We start from the raw sequence: 23,214 nt of genomic DNA, 5'->3' as shown, positions 1-23,214 counted from the left end.
AAGGAGCAGGAAGTTGTTTCAGAAATCTTCCCCACAGACCAGTGCACTTACTACGACAAGGAAAAAGATGGGCTGGCAAGCAACCCCACATCAACAACAAAGAAAGATCAATCATGTGATGAGTCTCCTGGGTTCATGCCTGTGACTCAGGACGGAAACTTACACCAGGCTCAGCACAGAATCCTTCAGCTTTATTGAGTGCAGGCACTTCTTCCAGTTGGAGACTGCTGAGTGCACATATAGCCTGTGGGAAGGAGAAAGCAGGTCTGGTTAGCAGGAAGGTTGTCAGGCAGACAAAAACTGCACTGCAAGGTCATGTGCGAGTCTTTCATTGTGACATTAAAGCAATTTGCAAAGCATGGTTGGCTGAATTGCTCCAACTATAACAAACCCAGGGCTCAAAATTAACCAGCATTTCAGGGGTACACAGTGAAGACAGTCTATAAACATTAAAGTATTGGGACCTGGAGGCTACCTGTTTGGGACAGCAGGTAACAAAGAAGGTTCTGTTGGCTCAAGACAAACCTACCAGCCATTCTGTGCTCCAAGCCACATGGTGGGTGCAGCACTGGTACAAGTTCCAGAAGCATCACCGGTTGCTTCCTGCTCTGGCAGCGTTGTGCTGGACTCTGACTTCTGGTGCCCGTTCTCACTGCAAGGACAAAACCAACCCTCACAATCTCAAATCTCATCAGAGGGCAGATCTCAGGTCTCACGTACACGGATTGATATCCTCTATAGAGGGCTCCCTTATCAGTAGTTATCTAATAGCAGCACAGAGGCAGATGCAGTCTCTGCCTTAAAGTACCTTTATTTATCAACTGGTCTACAATTGTTTGATTCCTACATTTTTAAATTATCTTTATCTTTAAAGTTTTAATCTTGTTGTGTGGGAACACCCTTCCTTCAAAGTTACTGAGGATTTTTTGTGTTCATATGCTTTAAAAATATGGACTAAAGAAAAGCTTTTTGCTTTGCCTCTTCAGCTATTCCATCATCTGGCCACAGGGCATGTTCTTTGTTTACACGCTCACTATGATGGCTTCGATTGCTCTAAAACAATGTTTCTCAAACCGTGGGTCGCAACCCAAAAGTGAGTCACAAGAATATATGGAAGGTTCACAAACAAACTTGAAGAATGGATTCTCCTTTAAAGGAGAAAAACATGGGAAACCATGGCTTTTCCTTTGCAGGCTGGCAGAGTTCCAGCCTGGAAGGGGCTATTTGGGGCCCCCCATGACCCACACACTGTGGGGCTGGAGCCTGGGGGTGGGGGATAGCAGGTCAGGAATGAGGGGCACTGGGTAACTACCTCTTACAAAAAGGGTTGAGAACCGCTGCTCTATAAGACCTCTGACAGACTCCATGCCTTCTCTGATATTTGTATAGCATCCTTCTTGTTATAGGTATTACCAGAATGACCACTCATCACCACATATAAAAGTCCATAAGATCCTCAGATAAAACTTTAAGTGCATGTATTCTCCGGGGGTATTCCTCTTGACAGCAGGTCTTATTCCTCATTAGATCAAATATTTGCTCTGAAACAGCCTGAAACACAGTCTGCTACTGGAAGAACCATGTTTGTTTTATTTGATTCCTGCCCCCATACCCTACCAGCCCATCTCTTTATACAGTGTTGGTGTGAAGGTGGTAAGAGTTTGACTTTCCCCTCAAAAAACAGGCTGGACTCATTCATTTGTTCTCATCAGTGCTGATGAACAACTGTACTAGCACAACAGCCTACCTGTTCTGCCTCCCAGGTGCCTGAGTTGGAGCTGGATCTGTAAAAACATGTTCTGTAAGTGGACCAGGCCGGACTTGGGCTGATTCTGTTTCACTTGCACCATTCTCTGGTACTTCTGTAGCTTCTGTTGCCTCTTCTGTGGACTGGGACTGATTGATTTTCCCATTGCTGACTGCAGCCACCTCACCTATGGAAGATGAATACACTGTAAGCTGGATGGAAAAATTAGACAGAAGGGGTCTGTTTATAGAGCACGCTTCTGATTTTCAGATTATTCTTCCAAATCAAACAGCATTAAGCAGGAAGAATTGGAAGTAATTGCACAGTCAAGGAACTATGACATGATTGGAATAACAGAGGCTTGGTGGGAGCTCGCATGACTGAAGAACTGTCACAGATGGATACAAACGGTTCAGGAAGGACAGGCAGAGGAGAAAAGGAGAAGTTGCGCTGTATGTAAAAGAGTTGTATGATTGCTCAGAGCTCCAGTATGAAACTGGAGACAGGCCTGTTGAAAGTCTCTGGGTTAAGGTTAGAGGAGAGAGCAACAAGGGTGATGTCGTGGTGCAGGTCTGTTATAGATCACCAGACCAGGAGGATGAGGTGGATGAGGCTTTCTTCAGATAACTAATGGAAGTGTCCAGGCCTTGGTTCTTATGTGGGGCTTCAATCACCCTGACACCTGCCAGGAGGGCAAAACAGCAGTGCTCGGACAATCCAGGAAGTTTTTAGAGAGCGTTGGGGACAACTTCCTGGTGTAAGTGTTGAAGAGGCCATCTAGGGGCTGTGCTCTTCTTGACCTGCTGCTAAAAACAAGGAAGAATTGGTGGGGGATGTAGGAGTGGATGACAATTTGGGCAGCAGTAACCATGAGATGATCCAAATTCAGAATCCTGACAAAAGGAAGGAAGGAAAGAAGGAGAGCAGCAGAGTATAGACCCTGGACTTCAGAAAAGCAGACTTTGACTTTCAGGAAACTGATGGGCAGGATCCCCTGGGATGCTAGTCTGAGGGGGAGAGGAGTCCAGGGGAGCTGATTGTATTTTAAAGAAACCTTACTTAGGGCATATGAACAAACCATTGTGATGTGCTGGAAGAAGAGCAAATATGGCAGGTGGGCAGCTGGGATTAGCAAAGAACTCTTCAGTGAACTCAAACACAAAAAGGAAGCTTACAAGAAGTGGACATTTGGACAGATGACTAGATAGGAGTATAAGAATATTGCTTGAGCATGTAGAGATGAAATCAGGAAGGCCAAAGCATAATTGTAGTTGCAGCTAGCAAGGGATGTAAAGGGTAACAAAGGGTTTCTACAAGTATGTCAGCAACAAGAGGAAGGTCAGGGAAAGTGCAGTTGCCATACTGAATGCAGGAGGCAAACTAGTGACAGATCATGAGGAAAAGGTTGAAGGACTCAATGCCTTTATTACCTTGGTCTTCACAGGCAAGGTCAGCCTCCAGACTACTGCACTGGGGAGCACAGTTTGGGGAGGAGGGGAGCAGCCAACTGTGGTGAAAGAATAGGTTAGGGACTATTTAGAAAAGCTGGACATGTACAAGTCCATGGGGCTGGATGCAATGCATCCAAGGGTGCGGAGGGAGCTGGCTGATGTGATTGCAGAGCTGCTGGTCATTATCTTTGAAAACTCATGGTGATCAGGGGAGGTCCCAGACAATTGGAAAAGGGCAAATATATAGTGTCCATCTTTAAGAAACGGAACAAGGAGGATCCAGAGAACTACAGACCAGTCAGCCTCACCTCAGTCCCTGGAAAAATCATGCAGCAGGCCCTCAAGGAATCCATTTCTAAGCAATTTGAGGAGAAGAAACTGATTAGGAAGAGTCAGCATGGATTCACCAAGGGCAAGTTATGCCTTACCAGGCTGATTGCCGTCTATGATGAGACAACTGGCTCTGTGGATGTGGGGAAAGCAGTGGACACAATATACCTTGATTTTAGCAAGGCTTTTGATATGGCCTCCCACAGCTTTCTTGAAAGCAAGCTAAGGAAGCATGGTCTAGATGAATAAACTATAAGGTAGATAGAAAACTGGCTGGATCGTCAGACTCAATGGGTAGTGACCAATGGCTCAAGTTCTATTTGGCAGCCAGTATCAAATGAAGTGCCCCAGAGGTGGTCCTGGGGCCAGTTTTGTTCAATATCTTCATTAACGATCTGAAAGATAGGATGGAATGCACCCTCAGCAAGTTCGTGGATGACACCAAGCTGGCAGGAGTAGTAGATACGCTGGAGGGTAGGGCCAGGATTCGTGACCTTGATAAATTGGAGGATTGGGCCAAAAGAAATCTCATGGGGTTCAACAAGGACAAGTGCAAAGTCCTGCACTTAGGACAGAAGAATCCCCTGTACCACTATAAGCTTGGGACCAATTGGTTAAGTAGCAGCTCTGCAGAAAAGGACTTGGAGGTTACAGTGGACAATAAGCTAGATATGACTCAACAGTATGCCCTTGTTGCCAAGGAGGCTAACAGTATACTAGACTGCATTAGTAGGATTGTTGCCAGCAGATCGAGGGAAGTGATTATTCCCCTATATTTGACATTGGTGAGGTAACATCTCAAGTAGTGTCCAGTTTTGGGCCCCCCTCTACAGAAAGGATGTGGATAAGTTGGAGAGGTATGGAGGGCCCCATCTGTCGCCAGGATCCCTCAACACGTGAGGTCTACTGCCTGCCCGGAGCAAAGATTTAGGATGTGACGGGGATGATCCAGGCCATGATCCAGCCCACCGATTACTACCCCATGGTCCTAAACCATGTGGGTACTAATGATGCGGCTAGGAGAAGCCCTGATCACCTGATGACGGACTACCACGCTCTGGGGGACATGCTGAGGGAGATAGGAGCACAGGTGGTATTCTCCTCTGTCCTACCAGTGAACAGACATGGAAGACGACATGAGACCTGCATCAGAGAGACGAAATGGCGGCTTCAGGAATGGTCTCAAGACAGGCTTCGGCTTCCTAGACAACGACCCGCACATCACAACAAGAGACATGCTCAGGTGGGATGGGCTTCACCTTTTCCCCAAAGGTAAGCATGTGTTCTCTTCTAGGTTGGTGAATCTCCTTCGGCAGGCTTTAAACTAGGCTCGTCGGGAGAAGGGGAAGATGAGGGCGGAGGAAGCCTTGGACCACTAAACCAAGCAACACCCACAATAACAGCTCAGCCTAGACTGACAACGAGCAGAACAAATACCCAGGTAAGCAACTGGGGCCCAGGCAGTACTGAGATTAGGGGGCCAGTGCACACATCTTCAGGAGGCCTCAAATGCCTCTACACAAACGCTTGTAGTATGGGGAACAAGTAGGAGGAACTTACCTTCCTGCTAGCTGACACCAAGCCAGACATATTGGGGCTCACAGAAACATGGTGGGACCCAATGCACAACTGGGCAGTGAATATCAAGGGCTATAAGCTGTACAGGAGGGGCAGGACAGGGAGGAAAGGTGGGAGTGCGGTGCTCTACATCAAGGAGGAATACACATCCTCAATGAGTACCACTAGGACAGAGGAGGGGCACACTGAAGTGCTCTGGGTTAGAATACAAGGGAGTCGAGGGAAAAGGGCCTTAATGGTGGGAGTCTACTACAGACCACTCAACCAAGGGGAAGAGCTAGACCGGGAATTCTTAAGTCAGCTCACAGAGGTAGTTAGGTCAAAGGACGTGGTTATCATGGGCAACCTGAACTTTCCAGACATCTGCTGGGAAGAGCAGTCAGCCAGGTCTGACCACTCACGTAGGTTCCTAGCCAAGATACAGGACATCCATCTAACCCAGGAGGTGCATAGCCACACCAGGGGAGACGCCTTGTTGGACCTGGTCCTGGCCACGGGTGACGACCTGGTGAGGGGTCTGCAGGTGCTCGACCACCTGGGCGACAGCGATCATCGCCTGCTGGAATTCACCATCCAGCGCAAGGTGGCAAAGGCCTGCAGCAAGGCAGCAGCCCTGGACTTCAGGAGGGCAGACTTCAATGAGGTAAGGAGAATAGTTGGGAAGTAATGAGGTCCTGGAGGGGAGAGGAGTCAGGTGTCTAAGAAGAGTGGTTGTTCCTTAAGGAGACAATCCTCCAAGCCCAAAGGGAGGTAATCCTGACAAGAATCAAAGGGGGCAAGAGGGTGCAGAAGCCCCCATGGCTCACCAAAAGCATATGGGAACGTCTCCTAGCTAAAAGGGAGGCGTACACCCAATGGAAGGGAGGGGCCATCACCAGAGATGACTATACCTCAGTTGCTCGGGGCTGCAGGGGGGCGGTCAGGAAGGCCAAGGCGGAGATGGAACTGGGACGAGCTACCCGGATCAAGGACAACAAGAAGTCCTTTTTTAAATACATAGGGGGCAAAAAGAAGGTACCAGGTAATGTGGGGCCTCTGCAGGACACGCTAGGAAATCTGGTCGTCACACTAGACAACAAAGCTAACCTATTTGACAATTTCTTTGCCTCCATTTTCCTGAGCAGGGTCAGATCAGCCTGTCTGCCGGGACCCCCTCAGGCCCCAGAGGAGGCGCACCCAGACATAGGGTCAGTGGGGATCTAGTATTTAAATCAGCTGGTCCTGATGACCTCCACCCCAGAGCGCTGAGGGAATTAGCAGAGATCATTGCGGGACCCCTGGCACAGCTTTACTCGTGGTGCTCTGGTGTGGTCCCAGAGGACTGGAAAAGGGCCCATGTTGTTCCCATTTTCAAAACAGGGAGGAAGGAGGACCCAGGAAACTATAGGCCAGTCAGTCTTACCTCAGTCCTGGGGAAGCTTTTTGAGAAAATTATCCTGGCACATGTCCTCAAGGGGCCAGCAGGGGAGGTTATTCTTAGGGGCAACCAACACAGGTTCATTAGAGGCAGGTCCTGTCAGACCAACCTGGTGGCCTTCTATGACCAGGTCACAAAATCCTTAGATGCAGGAGTAGCAGTGGACGTAGTCTTTCTGGACTTCAGGAAGGCCTTCGACTCTCTCACCCCATTCTCATTAAAAAAACTAGGGGACTGTGGCATCGACAACTACACAGTCAAATGGGTCGCTAACTGGCTGAAGGGCCGCACCCAGAGGGTGGTGGTGGACAGGTCATTTTCGACCTGGAGGGATGTGGGCAGTGGGGTTCCACAGGGCTCGGTCCTCAGATCCGCACTGTTCAACATCTTCATCAGTGACTTGGAGGAGGGGGTAAAAAGCACCCTGTTCAAATTTGCTGACGACACTAAGATGTGGGGGGATGTGGGCATGCTAGAAGGGAAGAACAGGCTGCAATCAGACCTAGACAGGTTACAGGGGTGGGTTGAAGAGAACAGGATGGGTTTCAACACTGACAAGTGCAAGGTGCTGCACCTGGGGAGGAAGAACCAGCAGCAGACCTACAGGCTGGGGAACTCCCTTCTCGTCAGTGCAGAGGCAGAAAAGGATCTTGGAGTCATTACTGATGCCAAAATGAACATGGGCCGGCAGATGGGGACGCGGTCAGGAAGGCCAACCGCACCTTGTCATGCATCCACAGATGCATCTTGAGCAGGTCCGAGGAGGTGATCCTCCCCCTCTATACGGCACTGGTCAGGCCACAGTTGGAGTACTGCGTCCAGTTCTGGGTGCCGCACTTCAGGAGGGATGTGGACAGCATTGAGAGGGTTCAGAGGAGGGCCACCCATATGATCAGGGGCCAGCAGGGCAGGCCCTACGAGGAGAGGCTAAGGGACCTGAACCTGTTCAGCCTCCACAAGAGAAGGCTGAGGGGGGATCTAGTGGCCTCTTACAAATTAGTCAGAGGGGACCAGCAGGCACTGGGGGAGTCCCTGTTCCCCCGAGCACTACCAGGAATGACAAGAAATAATGGTCACAAGCTGGCAGAGGGTAGATTTAGACTACACATTAGGAGGCGCTACTTCACAGTCAGGGTGGCTAGGACCTGGAACCAACTTCCAAGTGAAGTGGTGCTGGCTCCTACCCTGGAGGTCTTTAAGAGTAGGTTAGACGAACACCTTGCTGGGGTCATTTGACCCCACTACTTTTTCCTGCCATGGCAGGGGGTCAGACTTGATGATCTGCTCAGGTCCCTTCCGACCCTACCAACTATGAAACTATGAGTCCAGCAGAGGGCAACAAAAATGGTTAGGGAGCTGGGGCACATGACTTGTGAGGAGAGGCTGAGAGAACTGGGCTTATTTAGTCTGCAGATGAGAAGACTGAGGAGGGATTTGGTAGCAGCCTTTAACTACATGAAGGGTGGTTCCAATGAGGATGGAGCTAGACTAGTCTCAGTGGTGGCAGATGACAGAATAAGGAGCAATGGTCTCAAGTTGTTACAAGGGAAATTTAGGTTGGCTATTAAGAAAAACTTTATCACTAGGAGGGTGGTGAAGCACCCTCCTAGTTACCTACCGATGTGGTGGAAACTCCATCCTAGTTTTTAAGACCCAGCTCAGCAAAGCCCTTGCTGGAATTATCTAGTTGGGGATGGTTCTGCTTTGAGCAGCAGGTTGTACTAGATGACCTCCTGAGATTCTTTCTAAGCCTTATTTTCCTATGATTCTGGTATCTCCTTGGAAGCCTGTATAGACAGCAGTGTATGGGAGCAGACTGATGGTATTTTAAAAATGAGATCCTGTCTGTTACTGGTAGGATGTCAGAAACTCTCCAAGTAAGAAAAGTCTTCTAACACTGGCTTCTTCTGTCAGCTCAACACCTTAGTTAATAGAAAGACATAGATTTGGAGGAAACAATGATAGGAACAGTAGCAACAGTGACTGAGCAAATACAAGCCCCTGTTTAAAAGATCTGCCATGTTAGGTCCTTGCTCGGCTGTGTGACCTAGATCATTCCCAATGAAGAGGACGAGAACAACCTAGATCAGTGTAAGCAAAGGGGATAGCCAAGGTTCTTTTGGACCTACAACAGACTAACAGACATCTTGGGTTTTCCTGAGGTCTTCAGCCCAAAAAGGGGAATAACATGCATGCCTTATTAATAGGCAGCTTGTCATGAGCTTTGGGGTTCCAAGACTTACTTTGTCCCTTATCCAGCACAGGTGTGTCACCCCGGGAAGAACAGTTGCTGCGTGGCACGTTGCACCGGGTTGCACAACCCACCAGAGTGATTCCCGCAAGGACGCCATCAGTTCCAGATGACTCTTCTGGATTCACATCACCCTCCAGAAAGATCTCGCCTGGGGGGTAGTCACTGTCACTGGCCGCTAAGGCAAAACAAGAGATTCTCCTATAAGTATGTCGCACTATCAATTTAGACCAGAGGTAGGGAACGTTTTTGACTGGAGTGCTGAAAAACCTGCAATGTCTACCCTGTAAGGTGCCGGAGTGCCGGCATGCCAGAAAAAGAAAACGGGGGTTGGGGGTACGTGGCAGGAACACACTGCATATTAATATAGTTAATAATCATTTTTTCTTTCAGTAAATACCAGGTTTTCTAAAAATTCGAAACCTGTTGACAATAAATAAAATTTCATATACTACCTTTGTTGTTTTGTATTCTTTTTTGCTAATCATATTGTGATGAGAGAAAAAGAAAAAGAGAGGAGTGAAGAAAAAGAGGATAGTGAGAGAGAAAACGAAAGAAGAGGGAAGAGAGGGAAAGAAAGAAAGAAAGAAAGAAAGAAAGAAAGAAAGAAAGAAAGAAAGAAAGAAAGAAAGAAAGAAAGAAAAAGAAATAGAGGGAGAGGGGAGGGAAAGAAAGGAAAAGAGAAAGAGGAGGGAAGGGAAAGAGAAGAAAGAAATGATAAGAAGCACCCACCAGATCCTGGCTGCCCCCTTCCCCACCAGCAATGCAGGCATGTGGGCGAACAATGCAGGCAGGTACAGAGGCGGCACCAGGGGAAGCTTCCTGCATGGCATGGTGGCTGGGCTCAGGCTGTTTGCCACCGCACCAGCCGCAGACCTGGCCAGCAGTGTAGTGCTAGCTGCTTGGGCCCCTGCCAGCAACTTTGGCGGAAATTAGGGGGGCCACAGGAGGCATGTACCCCCCCTACGAGTTCCCCCTGATGAGTGGAAGCAGGGTAGGTTCAGCTGTACAGGGCAGGCATCAGGGGCCTGGTGGGGAGAGGCAGCACTGGGAGGGGTGGCTACAAGGAAGCTAGCATGAATTTTGGGGTGGCTATAGCCCCCCAAGCTCCCCTAGCACCACCCCAGATTAGGGAACTACCAAATCAACAGAGGAAGTGGGCTGTGCAGCAGCTCCTTTAATCTTGAAGGTTTCCCTGTGTGCACCCCTCCCTCCCTGATTGGCAGAGGGGTCCCACTGCTCACCCTCACTCCTGATCTGCAGGGAGGAAAACACTGCAGTTAAAATATGGCACTGTTTTTACCGCTCATTGCTGATTGGCCAAGGGCACTGGCAGCCCCACTTTTTGTTGCTGATCAGCAGAAAACTGCAGTATTTGCCTTTGCACACATCAGGAGCCAGCAGCGAGAGGTTGTGGGGCGGGGGTGGAGAACCTGCCAAAATCGGTGACAGTGGAGTGCACAGCGGCTCCTTTGGTTTTGCAGGCTCCCCCATGCACCACCACAGACATGAGGGCAGGGTCAGCAGAATGCAGGCAGTGTCCCTGTGTCCCTGCCTGTGCTCTCCTGACTCCGCCCCCAGTCCCTGCCACAGTGCTGCGAGCTGTTGCTGCTCCAGAAGAGCCCAGAGCAGCAACTTAAAAAAAAATTATAAACATTTTCCTTGGCACACCTCCAGGAGTGCCAAGAAAAATGTCCCCACATGCTGCTAATTGGCACGTGTGCCAGGGGTTGCCTAACCCTGACAAAGACACTGTGGCACCATTCCAGGACCATGGAGAGTGTCCTGGCCTGTCTCCACTAACAAGGCCAGGTGAGCCCTTTTTCACATAAGTAGTTCTATGGAAAGCAAAGGAACTACCTGTGTGTGCAAGTACTCATCAATATTAGTAACATCTACAGTCTGGTCCTACATGGAGGCAAAATACTGGTTAACAACCAAGGCCATCCCTAGGGAGTGGTGAATCGGGGCAACCACCCTGGGCCCTGGACCCTGTGCTTTGGGGGGCTTTGGCTGCACTTACCAGGGATGCTAGAAATGCAGAGTACATGGGCATTGCAAACAGTAAACTGGTCCACCACTGTGCCTGGCTGATTGGCATCAATGATCACTACTTTACTTGTAGACAGGGTACTCGTGAGAATCCATACTCGGCTGGATGTGGCATCCATCTCATGCAACTCCTTAGCCTGCAGGAGAGCAAAATGTGTGGTAAGGACTGGTGTTGCCTGGATTTCAGCTAGTCAACCAAGTTCTGACAACATTTATCATATGAGCAGACCAATGAGAGCAAAAGCTTTTCATTAGTAAGTGAAGATGCATAAAAATGAACTACAGAAATGTAAGCTTGCCCCACACTTCCTCCCAGGATCTTCAACCCAGGCCTAGAGAGATCACCCATTTGAGAGAAGGGGAAATTATTCTTGGTCTCTCTGCTGAATCTCCCAATTAATACTACTGGGAATTCCGTTCATTTAGGTCACTTAACAGCTAGCAGACAGGAACAACTTACAGTGGCTGACAACCTACGCTGCACCTGAACTGTCAGCCCAAGCAAGAAGCTCTATCTCCTATTACCATAACCAACCTGTCATTAAGATCCAGTACAGCTCCCCAGATACAACTGTCATAGAACAGCCGTGAGTGCCCTCTGGCTGAATTCCAACAGCAATAAAATGGGCTGAATGCCTCCCTAGGTTTACACTCAGTGAAAAGAAGCTGAACAAGACGTTTAGAAGCAGCAACAGCTCATTCCAGAAAAATGTTTCTTGCCTAGTAAAACAGGGCAGGGAATGAGTCTAATAGCCCACTACACAATAAACACACTTCTTAGCTCACAACATAACTGGGAGTCAGAGAGACTGGAGAGTGAAAACCACTTCATTACCATCTTATTCTGATTCCCAGGGCATCTGAGACATCCTACTTTTATAAGACCTGGGAACAGAGAGGAGCTACAACTACAGAGCAACCTATAGCTCTGCTGCACTTTCACTTGTTATAAATTACAAAATCAGAGTCATCACTGGTTCTAGTCTCTCCCATCCTTACAGCTACTGAAATGTCTCCATTGGAAAGCTGACTGAAATGAGCCATTATGTTGCGTACCTCTACTGAGTGCCTCTCTGACAGCTGGACAGCAAGGCTTCTGTATTACAAAAGAAGCAATAATGAGGAAGAGAAAGATCTGGGTGTATTAATCAATTGCAGGATGACTGGGAGCCACCAATGTGATGCAGTCATGACAGATGTAGATGCAATATAAGGATGATGAAATACTGCATCATCATCATCAAATTATAATTGTGTTCTTATGAAGCATTTCACATCTGTGGATCTTCAAGCACATGACAGTGGGGAAAAAGGTGACTGCTTGGCCAGGTTATCCAAGATCCAAGACCACGCAGGAGACACTGACTGAGCCGAGAATAGCATTAACCCTTGTTAATTAACCTTGCTGCATAAAACACTGCTAAAAGAAGGAAAGACTACACGGACAGAGTCAAGACATGTCAGAACATAATTCAGATCCTACAATGATGGGAGCCAAAGAGGGATAGGTCTAAGAAATATAAAGACAGCAAAATCCAAAGCTCCCTTTTCTGACCTTTTTCTTTTCTGGAGATGTGTGGTTACTCTTGTTTTCTCCTTCCACTTCCCGATCACAGGTGAGGGGATCACGTCCAGGTTCCAGCTTCTGTCCATTCCCAGACTCCTGTTCAAAAGGCTTCCACCCTGTCAGATTGACTCCTGCTGCACACCACAACTAAACAACCAAAGCAAGCATTTTAGTAGGCTAATTATTGTCAAATCTTACAAGATTCAAGTAGCTCTTCAGAACATTCTCTACACAGACCTAACAGTTGCCAGTATTTATGTGAGAAAAACTAGACCTGTTAACTTCTAGCAGAAGCCACACTTAGATTTGGATGAGAAAGGAAAGATTAAATCTATTGCCTAATAGAAATCACTACATCTCCATAAAGACAACTTAACAGATACACTTAGCAAAAAAAAAGGGAATAAGTTGGATGATAGATTAAATTGAGCTTGTGAAAGGACCACAGCACTGCAGTGGAAGTGCTCCCAAATGCTCTCAGCTGAAGAAGCAGGAGGCAGCTGTTATTATCTGATGGGCATTAGGAAAGATTTCCCTAACCAATATCAACAGGGGGTCAAAGAGGATAGGCTCCATATTTGCTAACCACCCTTGACATCCACCTCACTCTAGATTGATTTCGGACAGAGTAACCAGAATTAAGGCAAAACAAACTCTACTATACTTTGGCTGTTCATTGACTGCAGGGGCATGTGATCAGTGACGCAGGGAGAGGATTGAAACTGAAAAGTGAATCAGCAGACAGGACTGCTCAGTAATCTCCTTTCCTCAGCAAAACCAGTAGATATTAGTTCAGACTTCGAATAAATGATAAATCAAGGTCCCTTCCACCTATTTCTAGCAATTCCAGAAGAGTAAGTTGGAAACCCCAATCCACAGCATTTCAAACAGGAGAACGAAAGGGACATTCCCAAGTGGTTTGGCCAACATTTCCTTCTCAGTAACATACCCAGATACAGGTTCGAAAGTAAAAAAGATAAGGGCTGTTCATTTTCCCTATAAAGTTATAGTCTAATGTACTTTCCCTACAGCGATATTCCTAGGATTACCCATGAAGCAGGGCATCGGAGTTAATAAGTTCACATAAACATTTAGGGCTAGATCTGCAAGCAGGCTAAGTCTACAACTGCATACACAGCGTGCATGCACAATTAACACCATTTCACAGGCAAATAAGGTAATATAATACACAAATGCCTATACAGGAGCATTTGAGCACACAATTACCAAGAACAGCTTGTACAAATCAATTATGTGCCTGAATTTTTTGAAAATCTCCTTTCAAGCTTAGAGATTGCGTCAATGAACTCATTTTGACAATGTGGTTTCTGAACCAGCAACCTTCACATGTCAACTAGTTTCAGTTGTAAAATAATGCAGTAAGATTTGCTCCCTACTATACTGATATTACATCTACAGGTAATAATAGCCACCTTACCTATACTTATTAATTTAAAAAAAATGAGTGCAAATAAATTATATTGAAACAAGGCTGCTTACATAGAAATCACTACAAAATTAATTAATTGTTTTAATAACAACTCTTAAACAGCCATAGAAAATCAGCAATACAGTCCACAATTGGAAACAAGGCTTTTAGAGCCTGATGCTACAGTACACACGTAGACAAAGCATACTTCTGTTGCTTATTTAGAATATGTATGCAAAACAAATGCCAAAATGGCCCCTAAGAACAAGGCTTCCTGCAGGCTTGAACAGAGTTGTCTATTTCTCTGCAATAGAAACAACCCATTCCACTAAAGACAATTTCCATTACTGTTTATGAGGTTGTGAGGGGTGGGATAATATACCCAAATCCATCAAAACCTTCAAGAGAAAACGTATCAAGCACGAACGCTGATGAGAGATCATTGCCACTCTTCTAATCTCAGCGGCAATGTGAGAGTTCTTTTACCACTTAATGCTGTGTTGCAGTTGCAAAATCAACTGGCAATACTATCTAAACAATAAGACTCCAAACAAGAGGAGTAGGGAGAAGAGTCTGTCTGAGTGACAGAGTAATCATCACAGTACAGAACTTTGGTGATAACCTGTCACCTGCACAGACTTGAAGTTACGCCATCTACTGCCAAATGCAACTCCACAGGTGACGGATCATTTTCAATCCTTGTGAAAACAGGCACAACTGCACTGACGTCCTTCAGCTTACACAGCAGCTAATTTTTGGCAACTCTTAGGGATTGCATGCAAAATAAGGCTGAAGAAATATATTTATATGAGCCTTAAGTTGTTCTTACCCACTTTATTTTTTTATATCATTTCACTATATGACACTCAAAGGCTTCTTTGTGAGAAGGGCTTTATGAAGTTTAGGTGATTGCTAGCACTGTGTAATTCATTTTTGAAAAGAAGCAAAAGATCTAAAATTGAACTAGAGGACTGTCTCTTGGCAACCAGAATCAGCTGGGAATTATGCCCTTATAAAGAGATGTGCTGTTTTCCTACACACATTAGAAATGAATCATTTTTAAAAGCAAGCAGGAGAAGGAGTCTTCTGAATTAAGGGTTACTTTGAACAGCTGGCCACATCAAAAAATTTAAATGAATAAAAATTGTATGTATCTTGGTAACAACACATGGTTTGGACCTTTTGTAATCAGAATGGTAGGAAGAAACATGTAACTAAGTGTTTACCTTCATGGTGGGGTCCTTTTCTACCAGTGGGCGACAGTACACAGGAACTGGGACATTTTTCATTCGGGTGTCTTCCTGGCCACCATTGGGACTCAACTGTGGGAGAAGAACAGACAGGAGAAGAGTGTGACATCATTATATGCTAGGTTATAAGAACACAAATGCAGCCATCAAGGTGCAATGGAAAGCATCAGCCTCAGAAACGCCTTGTAGTTACTCACTGCCAAAGCCTGCATATACTTTGTCTCACTTCTTATGCAGAATGGAACCTCTAATTGCTTGGGATAAGAGTACCTGAAAGATCACCTCTCTCCACCTTTACATATTGCCATAGTTACAGTTAGCAGAGGCAGTGATGCTAGGTCCTCCTTGATATGACATGAAGGCACGGCTGACAGGGCATGAAACCCAAGACACAACCCTCTAGTCTGAAACAACCACGGGAGATCCACCCACGTTCAGGGCATGATGCAGAGCCCATTTCTTTCAGCTGACCTTTGACCAGAAGTAGGTAGGGTATGGTATAGATGGTTCTGCTCTGCTGAGGGCATTTCACCTTGTGTTGCTACTGGGTAGAAAGGGGAGCTGATTGCATTTTAATCTGCAATTGGTACTGCTTGATAACTGGCAGGTTTTGGAGTCTGAGTGTGGGAGGTTTTCTTTATTTTCATTTGAATAAATAAATAAATAATGGACTTTAGAAGAGGAAGTTGAATTATTTCTGCTTCCAGATTGAGTCCTTCCAAACACTTCTAAGTAAGAGAATACTGCCTCTTTTCACTTCAATAGACATTTACAATGGATGAATTTCACTTCAGCCTACAAATCTCTGTGTGCCTCCAATCCACATACTGAACCAATAAAAAGTGTATTTACCAATGGGAAAGTGTGGTTTTCACTGGTTTCATTTGGCATTGTGATCACCTGTTGTTCCTCCTCTGCAAATGTGCCTACCTGCTTGTACTTGGCAGGAAGGCTCCACCCACATGCCTGTAAGCGACCATCATCATTCCGCACATGTTCCCGGACCTGGCGGTACTGCTCGCGTTTCTGTTCGCGACGTGCGGATGATGTACAGTCACTGAGGAGAGAAGCAACAGTGTTACTTCTCAATCTATGGTTAAAAACAGAGGCAGAAGGTCAAGGAGCAGAAGCACAGGCAGAAGAAAAGTTAGTCAAAAGTCAGAGAATACAAAGCCAGAAACAAGAGATGCAAGAAATTAGAGATAAAAATCCTGTTGAGAACTGAACCCAGGAAAGTCCTAAAGTCTAGCTTCCTTCCATCCCATCTGTTGTAGCATGGTGAGCCCTTGTCATCTCCTTGGGAACATTCCTGCAGTTCTTCAGAGAAGGAGGATCAACTGTCTAGGAGAATGTTCCTAGGAGACCAAAGGATTATCTGGGTGGGCAGCTCCTGCATTTTTACTGACCCCACAACTTTAGCATAAAGGCATTCCAAATCCTTCCCTCTTTCCTTCCAATCAACTGTTTATTGGTCTCACCAGCGTAATGTCTTCTGGATTTGCTTGCTGAGAAGATTAGCTACCTAATCTGAAACTGCAGAAGGGAACAACAGCAAGGGGATGCATCTCCATATCTGAGAAGCCAAGTACATCACCACCCTTGATACTATGAATCTCAGGGTGGCAATTTTGCCAGTCTCCCCCTGTACAGGTCTCCCTTAAACCAGCACACTATTGTGTTTGCAAAGGCCCAAACTATGACCTGAACTAGCATAAATCTGGAGAAATTTCAGTGACTGATGGAGTGACTCTGGTTACTCTTACCCTGGGGCTATTAAGCCATATTTTACAATTAACAAAGGTTATTTGAACAACACTATTAACTCTCAACATGCTTTTTATCACGTACAAACAATATTAGCAAAAAAAGAGACAAAACAAAAAACAAAAATGCTCCTCAACATATATGTCTTCCTTAACAAAAAAGAAAAACAGGCAGAAGAACAATTATTTCATGGAATTGATTCTGTTTGACACATTTAAGCTACTGTCTGCTGAAAAAAAGACCATTTAAAAAAAAAATTATTTCTGTGTGGCTGAACAGCAGCAGATTCAGGCTTTGTGCATAGCAGGTGACTCACTCTTCAGGGAAGAACTCAAGGGTACGGCTCCCAGAGGAAATCTGGCACATGGTGTGGCTGCGACGCTGACTAAACCCAGCTGCTGTTGGAGACTTATAATGGATGTTCACTGATGGGTAAGTCCTCTTCGCAGGTGGGGGACTGGATGAAGAGCTGAACAGGCGGCTGAAGCTGGGGATGGTAAGAAATAGAGAGATATGAAAAGAGAAGAGCAGAAAGACAACAAAAGTTCAAAACAAGCCCAGGGAAAGAACAAGCCAGAAGAGGTGCTCCAGGCCTTTAATGGAACTGTCCAGGATTGAGTGCACCTGCTCTTAGCTCTAGAGATGGGAGAATTTTCAAGTTCAGTTTCACCAGCGGAGGCAATCCTGACTGAATCAGATATCTTGTGAGCAATGGCTTGACTATAAATTGATTGTGAATGCATGTGTGTGTCCATTTTATCTACCTGCTCTCAGATGTTTTTAGTCTCCACTGGCTTTGTAAAATCAAAACCATGTGCAGTTCACACCAGAATTTCCATTTTACATGGACCAATGAAATTCCATTTTTGCTCCATCTCCGCTTACTACCAGTGGCAGAGTCCATCAGACTGGCATTTAAAATGACAATGGCAATAGCACCATTTCCCTCCATTTTAATCTACACTGATCATCAAGTAACTTACAATTGCCAAATGGTAGATTTCTTCTTCTCCTGGACAGACGGATGCTCCCGGGAAGCTCTGAGGACAAACATTATAAAACTTGTTAATTTCGGCATCATACAAAGGAAAGGTTTTTTCTTTTATCCAATTTTATGCCATCTGATTGGATGTTTCTAAAGAGAGAACAGTTGCACAGCTTGGATTCTAATTAAGAATTCATTTCAGCAGCATGGGTCAAAAGAAAACAAGAACTAAAGAAGTTTACAAACACTCATCACCAGTGATGACAGGACACCTGAAATGCTGTCAATTCAAAGTGATACTAATTCCAATCAACAGTACCCATGTCACAATCCTACAATAGCGATTAGGGGCTCAAATGTTATTTCATGTTTCAGCTGCAGCCATGGAGAGATTCATTAATCAGAGGCTATTTTTTCCCCATGATTCCTCCAAGGTACAGCACCAGGAGAGAAGATGTTAAGGATCAGGAGACAAGCAGCTACAGTTCTAAGAATTTTCTACAACTTACAGCCTAGTTCCTTTAACTGGGCTCCACACATCATAAGGCAAGACACCAGCAAACATGCTCCAAAATGCTGTTGTTCAGGAACTTCAGACCTCACCTGATCATTTCTGTCCACCTGACAGCCTCCTGTAACTCCATCAGCCTCTCTTTGTATTGGTTGCGTTCCATCAGGACACGGGCCATCTCCACACGGGTGAAGCGGCGACGTTGGGCTATAGGAATGTTGTCCTGCAGGGGGGAGGAGCACTGCTTCAGCCAACAAGAGATGGAAGGGGATGGATGTTAGTACAGGGGAAGTCAGGAAACTAGACACCCATTTGTTAGTTTTCTTCCTGTCCTGCTTAATCCCTCCCACTACCCAAAGCTCTAATTCTGGCAGCAGTTCTAGTCCCAAGAAGCACTAAGCACCATGTAACAGCATCTGTCACCTAGGAAGGAGTAGGTGGGAGGCACTGTTAGTTTTCACTAAGCATATAAAACAGTGAGATAGGGGGAATGACAGAATGGCCTTCCTCTAGTGACCTGGCATCACTGAACTCACCTGCCCACTCTCAGTCTGGCTGATTCCCTGGGGAGGATTCCAAGGGGGAGGTTCCTCCCACTAACCACTGGGCAGCATGCATAAAAGGATGTTTGAAATTCCCTTGTGCAGTTAATTTCCCAACTAATCAGTGCTAATAACCTGCATATCAGGGTGGACACACACAGAATCATGTGTTAAAAGGATCTATCAGGGACAGGGAGTTAAAGGCATTTGTAAGGGCAGGGTAGAACAATCTGCATGGTTTACTACGCATAGAGCATGTGGAATGTATGCTCAAAAAACTCCCTGACACTAGGTTTTTAATAGGCTGAAATATATTAATGGCTTCTAGTGCTTCAGCCCTCAAAGCCTAACATCCAATTTTCTTTGTAGTTACCTGTGAAATTAGAAACAAGGAAGCACTGGAAATGCAAAATGCATGCATACAAAACTGCATTTTGGAAACTCATGAGGCACCCAGAGAGTTGTCTTGAGGCTCAGCAGTATTTCCTGCCCTATGAAAATCCCTTAGATGAGGTGTCCTGAAGGTCACAGAAGTGGGTCTTGAGCTGGCTAGTTCCTCCATTCCAATTCCCAGTAATTTTACTGATCTCAGTAATCTACAAGCTAAATTAAACCTTTGTATCACTCCAGTTAAATCAATGGAATTACACCAGGGATTAGTTTCCTTGTTTCCCACAAAGTAATAACAATATGTCCTATCTGTATGACAGTGTAGGAAAGGACATAGATCAGATTTCCTGTCATGCTAGAGGTGACATTTCCAGGTGGCATTTCTCTTCTAACATTCTCTGGCTCATTTCCTTTTTGACTCACTTTGTTGAAAAGCCTAAAGCTCTGGATCCTAGGACCAAACCACAATGGAGTCCCTGGAATGAAGTTTTCCTTAGGGGTGCACCGATAAAGATTTTGGGGGCTGATACCAATAGCCGAGGTTTAAGGAGGCATATCTGCCAATACCAATCTGATATCTGATTCAGCTGCCTCCATGTGGTAAGTCCGATGTGGTGGAAGGGGAGGGAGGAGGGAAGAGGCGTGGGGGGCAGATCAATGCCCCGCATGGTGAAGGAGGGGAAGGGCCAGGAGCTGCCTAGTTGGGGTGTGGGAGGGAGGAGTGGCTTGTAGGGTGGGGGTGGATCCTGCTGCTGCTTGCACCCTGGGAAGGCAGAGAGGCGTGTGCCCCCAGATCTGCACGGAACAGCACGGGGTGGATGGCAGCTGTGAAGTGGAGCCAGAGCCAGCACTGCACGGGGATTTTCTTGAGGGGCTGGGCTCAGAGCAGGCTCCGGTGATGCTGGGAAGAGGCTGTAGCCACCCCAAATTTCACCGCAACTCAGCTCCCAGCCCCGCAACGCCATTCGCTGCCCAGCTCAGCCACGACTGAACACTCCGCATCCCCCCAAGCGCTGGGAAAAGCTGCGGTGGCACAGAGCTGGGAATGGAGCTGCGGCGAAATATGGGGTGGCTGCAGCCTCCTCCCAGCACTGCTAGAGGCCGCTCCGAGCCCAGCCCCCAGCAAGAAAAGCCCTGTGCAGCACCGGCTCCAGCTCCACTCCGCAGCTGCTGCCCGCCCTGTGCCACGGAGATCTGGGGGGCAAATGCCCCTGCCCCCCACCGCAGTGCAAGCAGTAGTGGGAGCCACCTCCACCCCATGAGGCTGCACCTCCCTTCCACACCCCACCCTCCCTCCCACGCCTGCCCCTGCCCCCTCCCTCACCGCTGGGGGCACTGATCTGCCCCCCACACTCCTTCTCTCCCCCCTCCTCTTCCGACTTACCAGCTGGAGGCAGCTCTCCACACGGTCAGCTCTGCTCCATCCTGTGGTGCGGCTGTGTGCAGCACAGGCATTTATTGGCCAAATTATTGGCCCCATTGGGCCAATATCCAACATAGAAAATTTTCTTCATATCGGTACCGATCCAATATCAGACCAATGTATCGGTGCACCTCTAGTTTTCATTTGTCTCCCTTTGTCTGGTATCCTGCAATGGCAGTAGCCCTGTGCGAAGTGGCAAGTATTTGCTTCAGATTCAGCCGATTCAGAGGACAGTGATTCAATTCAGTGATTTGAATCACTGTCCCAGTTTAATTTGGCCAAATCAGACCCGAAAGATTTGGTGCCACTTCGGAGATTCGGCCATAGACTAAAAAGGCAGCTGCCTCCAGCTGGTAAGTCTGTTGGGGTTGAGGGAGGAAAGGGATGTGGGGGAGGGAGGGACTGGGGCTGGGACAAGCTGCTCAGCCAGGGCGGGGGGACGTGTTATTCAGGGAGGGGAGTAGGGGGGGCATGGGATACAGGCGCGGCAGCGCTTGAAGCAGGGGCTCTGCCCTGCTGATGCTTGCCTGGGTCAGGAGACATGGGGGGGGGGGGGTGGGATGCGGGCACAGCTCACTCCGGCTGGAAGGGTGCAAGTGGCAGCAGGGCAGAGCCCCTGTTCCCAGCACTGCTGCACTCACATCCCATGCCCTGCCACACTGGCTGGCAAGCAGCGGCAGCACAGAGCCCCTGCTCCCAGCTGTTCTGTGCCCACATCAGCGCTGAGAGCGGGGATTCTGTGCTGCCATTGCTTGCCAGCCAGCATGGCAGGGCATGGGATGCAGGCGTGGCAGCACTGGGAACAGGGTCTCTGCCCTGCTGCCAGTTGCCCCCTTCCACCCAGAGAGAGCTACACCTGCATTCTGCCCACCTCTCCTCTCCAGCTGGGCAAGCAGCAGCAGGGCATAGCCCCTGCTCCGAGTGCTGCTGAGCCCACATCCTGTGGCCCCCCTGCCCCAGCTAGGCAGCTTGTCCCAGCCTCAGCCTCAATCCCTCCCTCCCCCATGCCCCTTTCCTTCTCCCCTTCCCCAACCCCAACAGACTTGTCAGCTGCCTGTTTAGTCTATGGCTGAACTGCCGAATCTTTTCCGAATTGATTTGGATGCTTCGAATTGATTCGGAGCTTTTAATTGGTCTCCTGATTTGATTCAGAGATTTGGTCCCTGAACTGGGCTGAATCTCCTCCAAATCGAATCGGCTACCAAAGCTTCACACAGCCCTAGCAGGCAGCACTGTAAAGTTCAAAGAATTTATAAGAGAAACAGTGTAAAAAAGTTCTCCATCTCAAAATCTGGGAATACACCAGGGATGGCCAACCTGTGGCAAAGTGTCATGAGCAATCTCTGTGTGTGGCATACAGCATATCAGGGAGGGGACAAGAAGCACAGTAGCAGATAGGGCAGAAAGCACAGCATGAGATGGGGCAGAAAGCACAGGGGAGGGAGCTGAAAGCAGAGCCACAGATAGCTTTCTGCTTCCTGCCCTGTGCTCCGCACCCAGAGCTGTAGATCAGACAGAGGAAAGGGATTGGAGTGGTACTTGGGGAGGGTGCAACACTAACCTGTTAGGCCTGCCTGCCAAAAAGGTCGTCCCCCACTGGAGCAGACAAAGCTATCCAAATTGAAGCAGTTCTTGCTGTGGAACTGCCTGGAGTTTTCAGATCTGTGCAATGCTCACTGCATAGAAATCTTTCAAGCTACAATGTTATGACCAACCTCAGACAAGTTCATCTGGATAAGCCTCATTATAATGGAGTTTAACTGAAAGGAGCAGCCCAGATTGCCCGGTTTGATTACAATCCAAGTAGAGGGATAAAAATAGATGCAACAAGCACACACTGAGTAGTGATGTTTGAAACCACCTCCTCAAGCAGCTGGTGCACCAAAGGTATGATGTGCTTAGTCACTGAGAAGTGATGCCCCCTGCCAGGTTGTGATTTGACATGAAGAAGCAACTACATAAGAAATCACATGCTGGAGGCTGACTGTTAGCAACATTCAACAGGAAGGACTTGCAGTCAGTCAGGTTTGTCCTCGTCATCATCATCACCAAGGGCAGAGTGTCTCAGGGACTTAGAGTTATCATTCAAACAACATAGTATAGAAATAGAATATAACCCCCCTCCCCACAGGCATTTGAATAATGTAATATACCAATTCTGTACAGAGATAGCTGCTTACATCCTCCACCTCTTCTTTGGGTTCTCGTCGGGCAACGATAACTTCAGATTTCACCCTAGAAGGCAGAAGAAGAAATTAAACAAACCAACAAGTAACATGCTGGCACCTGTTGCTGGTCTGAAAGACCTACACAGAAAAGAAGGTGTAAAGAAGTACATCATATTTTCACCACTTTGAAACTGTGAGCAATATGTCCAAGCCCCCATGGGCCTTCTGAAGTTCCTACTCAAGTTGATGAATACCTTACTCTGCAAATATTGCTGAAGTATTGCTGAAATCCACTGAAAATGAACAGTAGAGAGAGGTACTTATTTGGCTTTGTACAACTGGGACATTCCTTCATTGCA

General features: G+C 47.1%; 1 protein-coding gene across 22 annotated transcripts in view; it reads right to left on the bottom strand.

Moving 5' to 3' along the window:
- The window catches only part of MAPK8IP3 (mitogen-activated protein kinase 8 interacting protein 3), a 132,092-nt gene that overhangs the window by 10,076 nt on the left and 98,802 nt on the right, over window positions 1-23,214 (bottom strand). For 9 of the 22 annotated variants that reach the window (XM_059716356.1, XM_059716364.1, XM_059716359.1 and 6 more), the window contains 12 exons: window positions 22,841-22,922; window positions 18,425-18,576; window positions 17,820-17,876; window positions 17,153-17,323; window positions 16,003-16,162; window positions 15,049-15,144; window positions 12,382-12,540; window positions 10,798-10,963; window positions 8,767-8,952; window positions 1,748-1,934; window positions 530-652; window positions 164-244 (listed from right to left, as the gene is read on the bottom strand). In XM_059716356.1, the coding sequence (XP_059572339.1) occupies window positions 164-244; window positions 530-652; window positions 1,748-1,934; window positions 8,767-8,952; window positions 10,798-10,963; window positions 12,382-12,540; window positions 15,049-15,144; window positions 16,003-16,162; window positions 17,153-17,323; window positions 17,820-17,876; window positions 18,425-18,576; window positions 22,841-22,922 (1,620 nt within the window). The remainder of the gene's footprint in view (window positions 1-163; window positions 245-529; window positions 653-1,747; window positions 1,935-8,766; window positions 8,953-10,797; window positions 10,964-12,381; window positions 12,541-15,048; window positions 15,145-16,002; window positions 16,163-17,152; window positions 17,324-17,819; window positions 17,877-18,424; window positions 18,577-22,840; window positions 22,923-23,214) is intronic. The other 13 variants (XM_059716366.1, XM_019493017.2, XM_059716373.1 and 10 more) reach the window with 8 other exon arrangements.

The sequence above is a fragment of the Alligator mississippiensis genome, chromosome 13 (assembly GCF_030867095.1).
Source record: "Alligator mississippiensis isolate rAllMis1 chromosome 13, rAllMis1, whole genome shotgun sequence".
Lineage (NCBI taxonomy): Eukaryota > Metazoa > Chordata > Crocodylia > Alligatoridae > Alligator > Alligator mississippiensis.
This window is presented reverse-complemented; position numbering and strand designations above follow the sequence as displayed.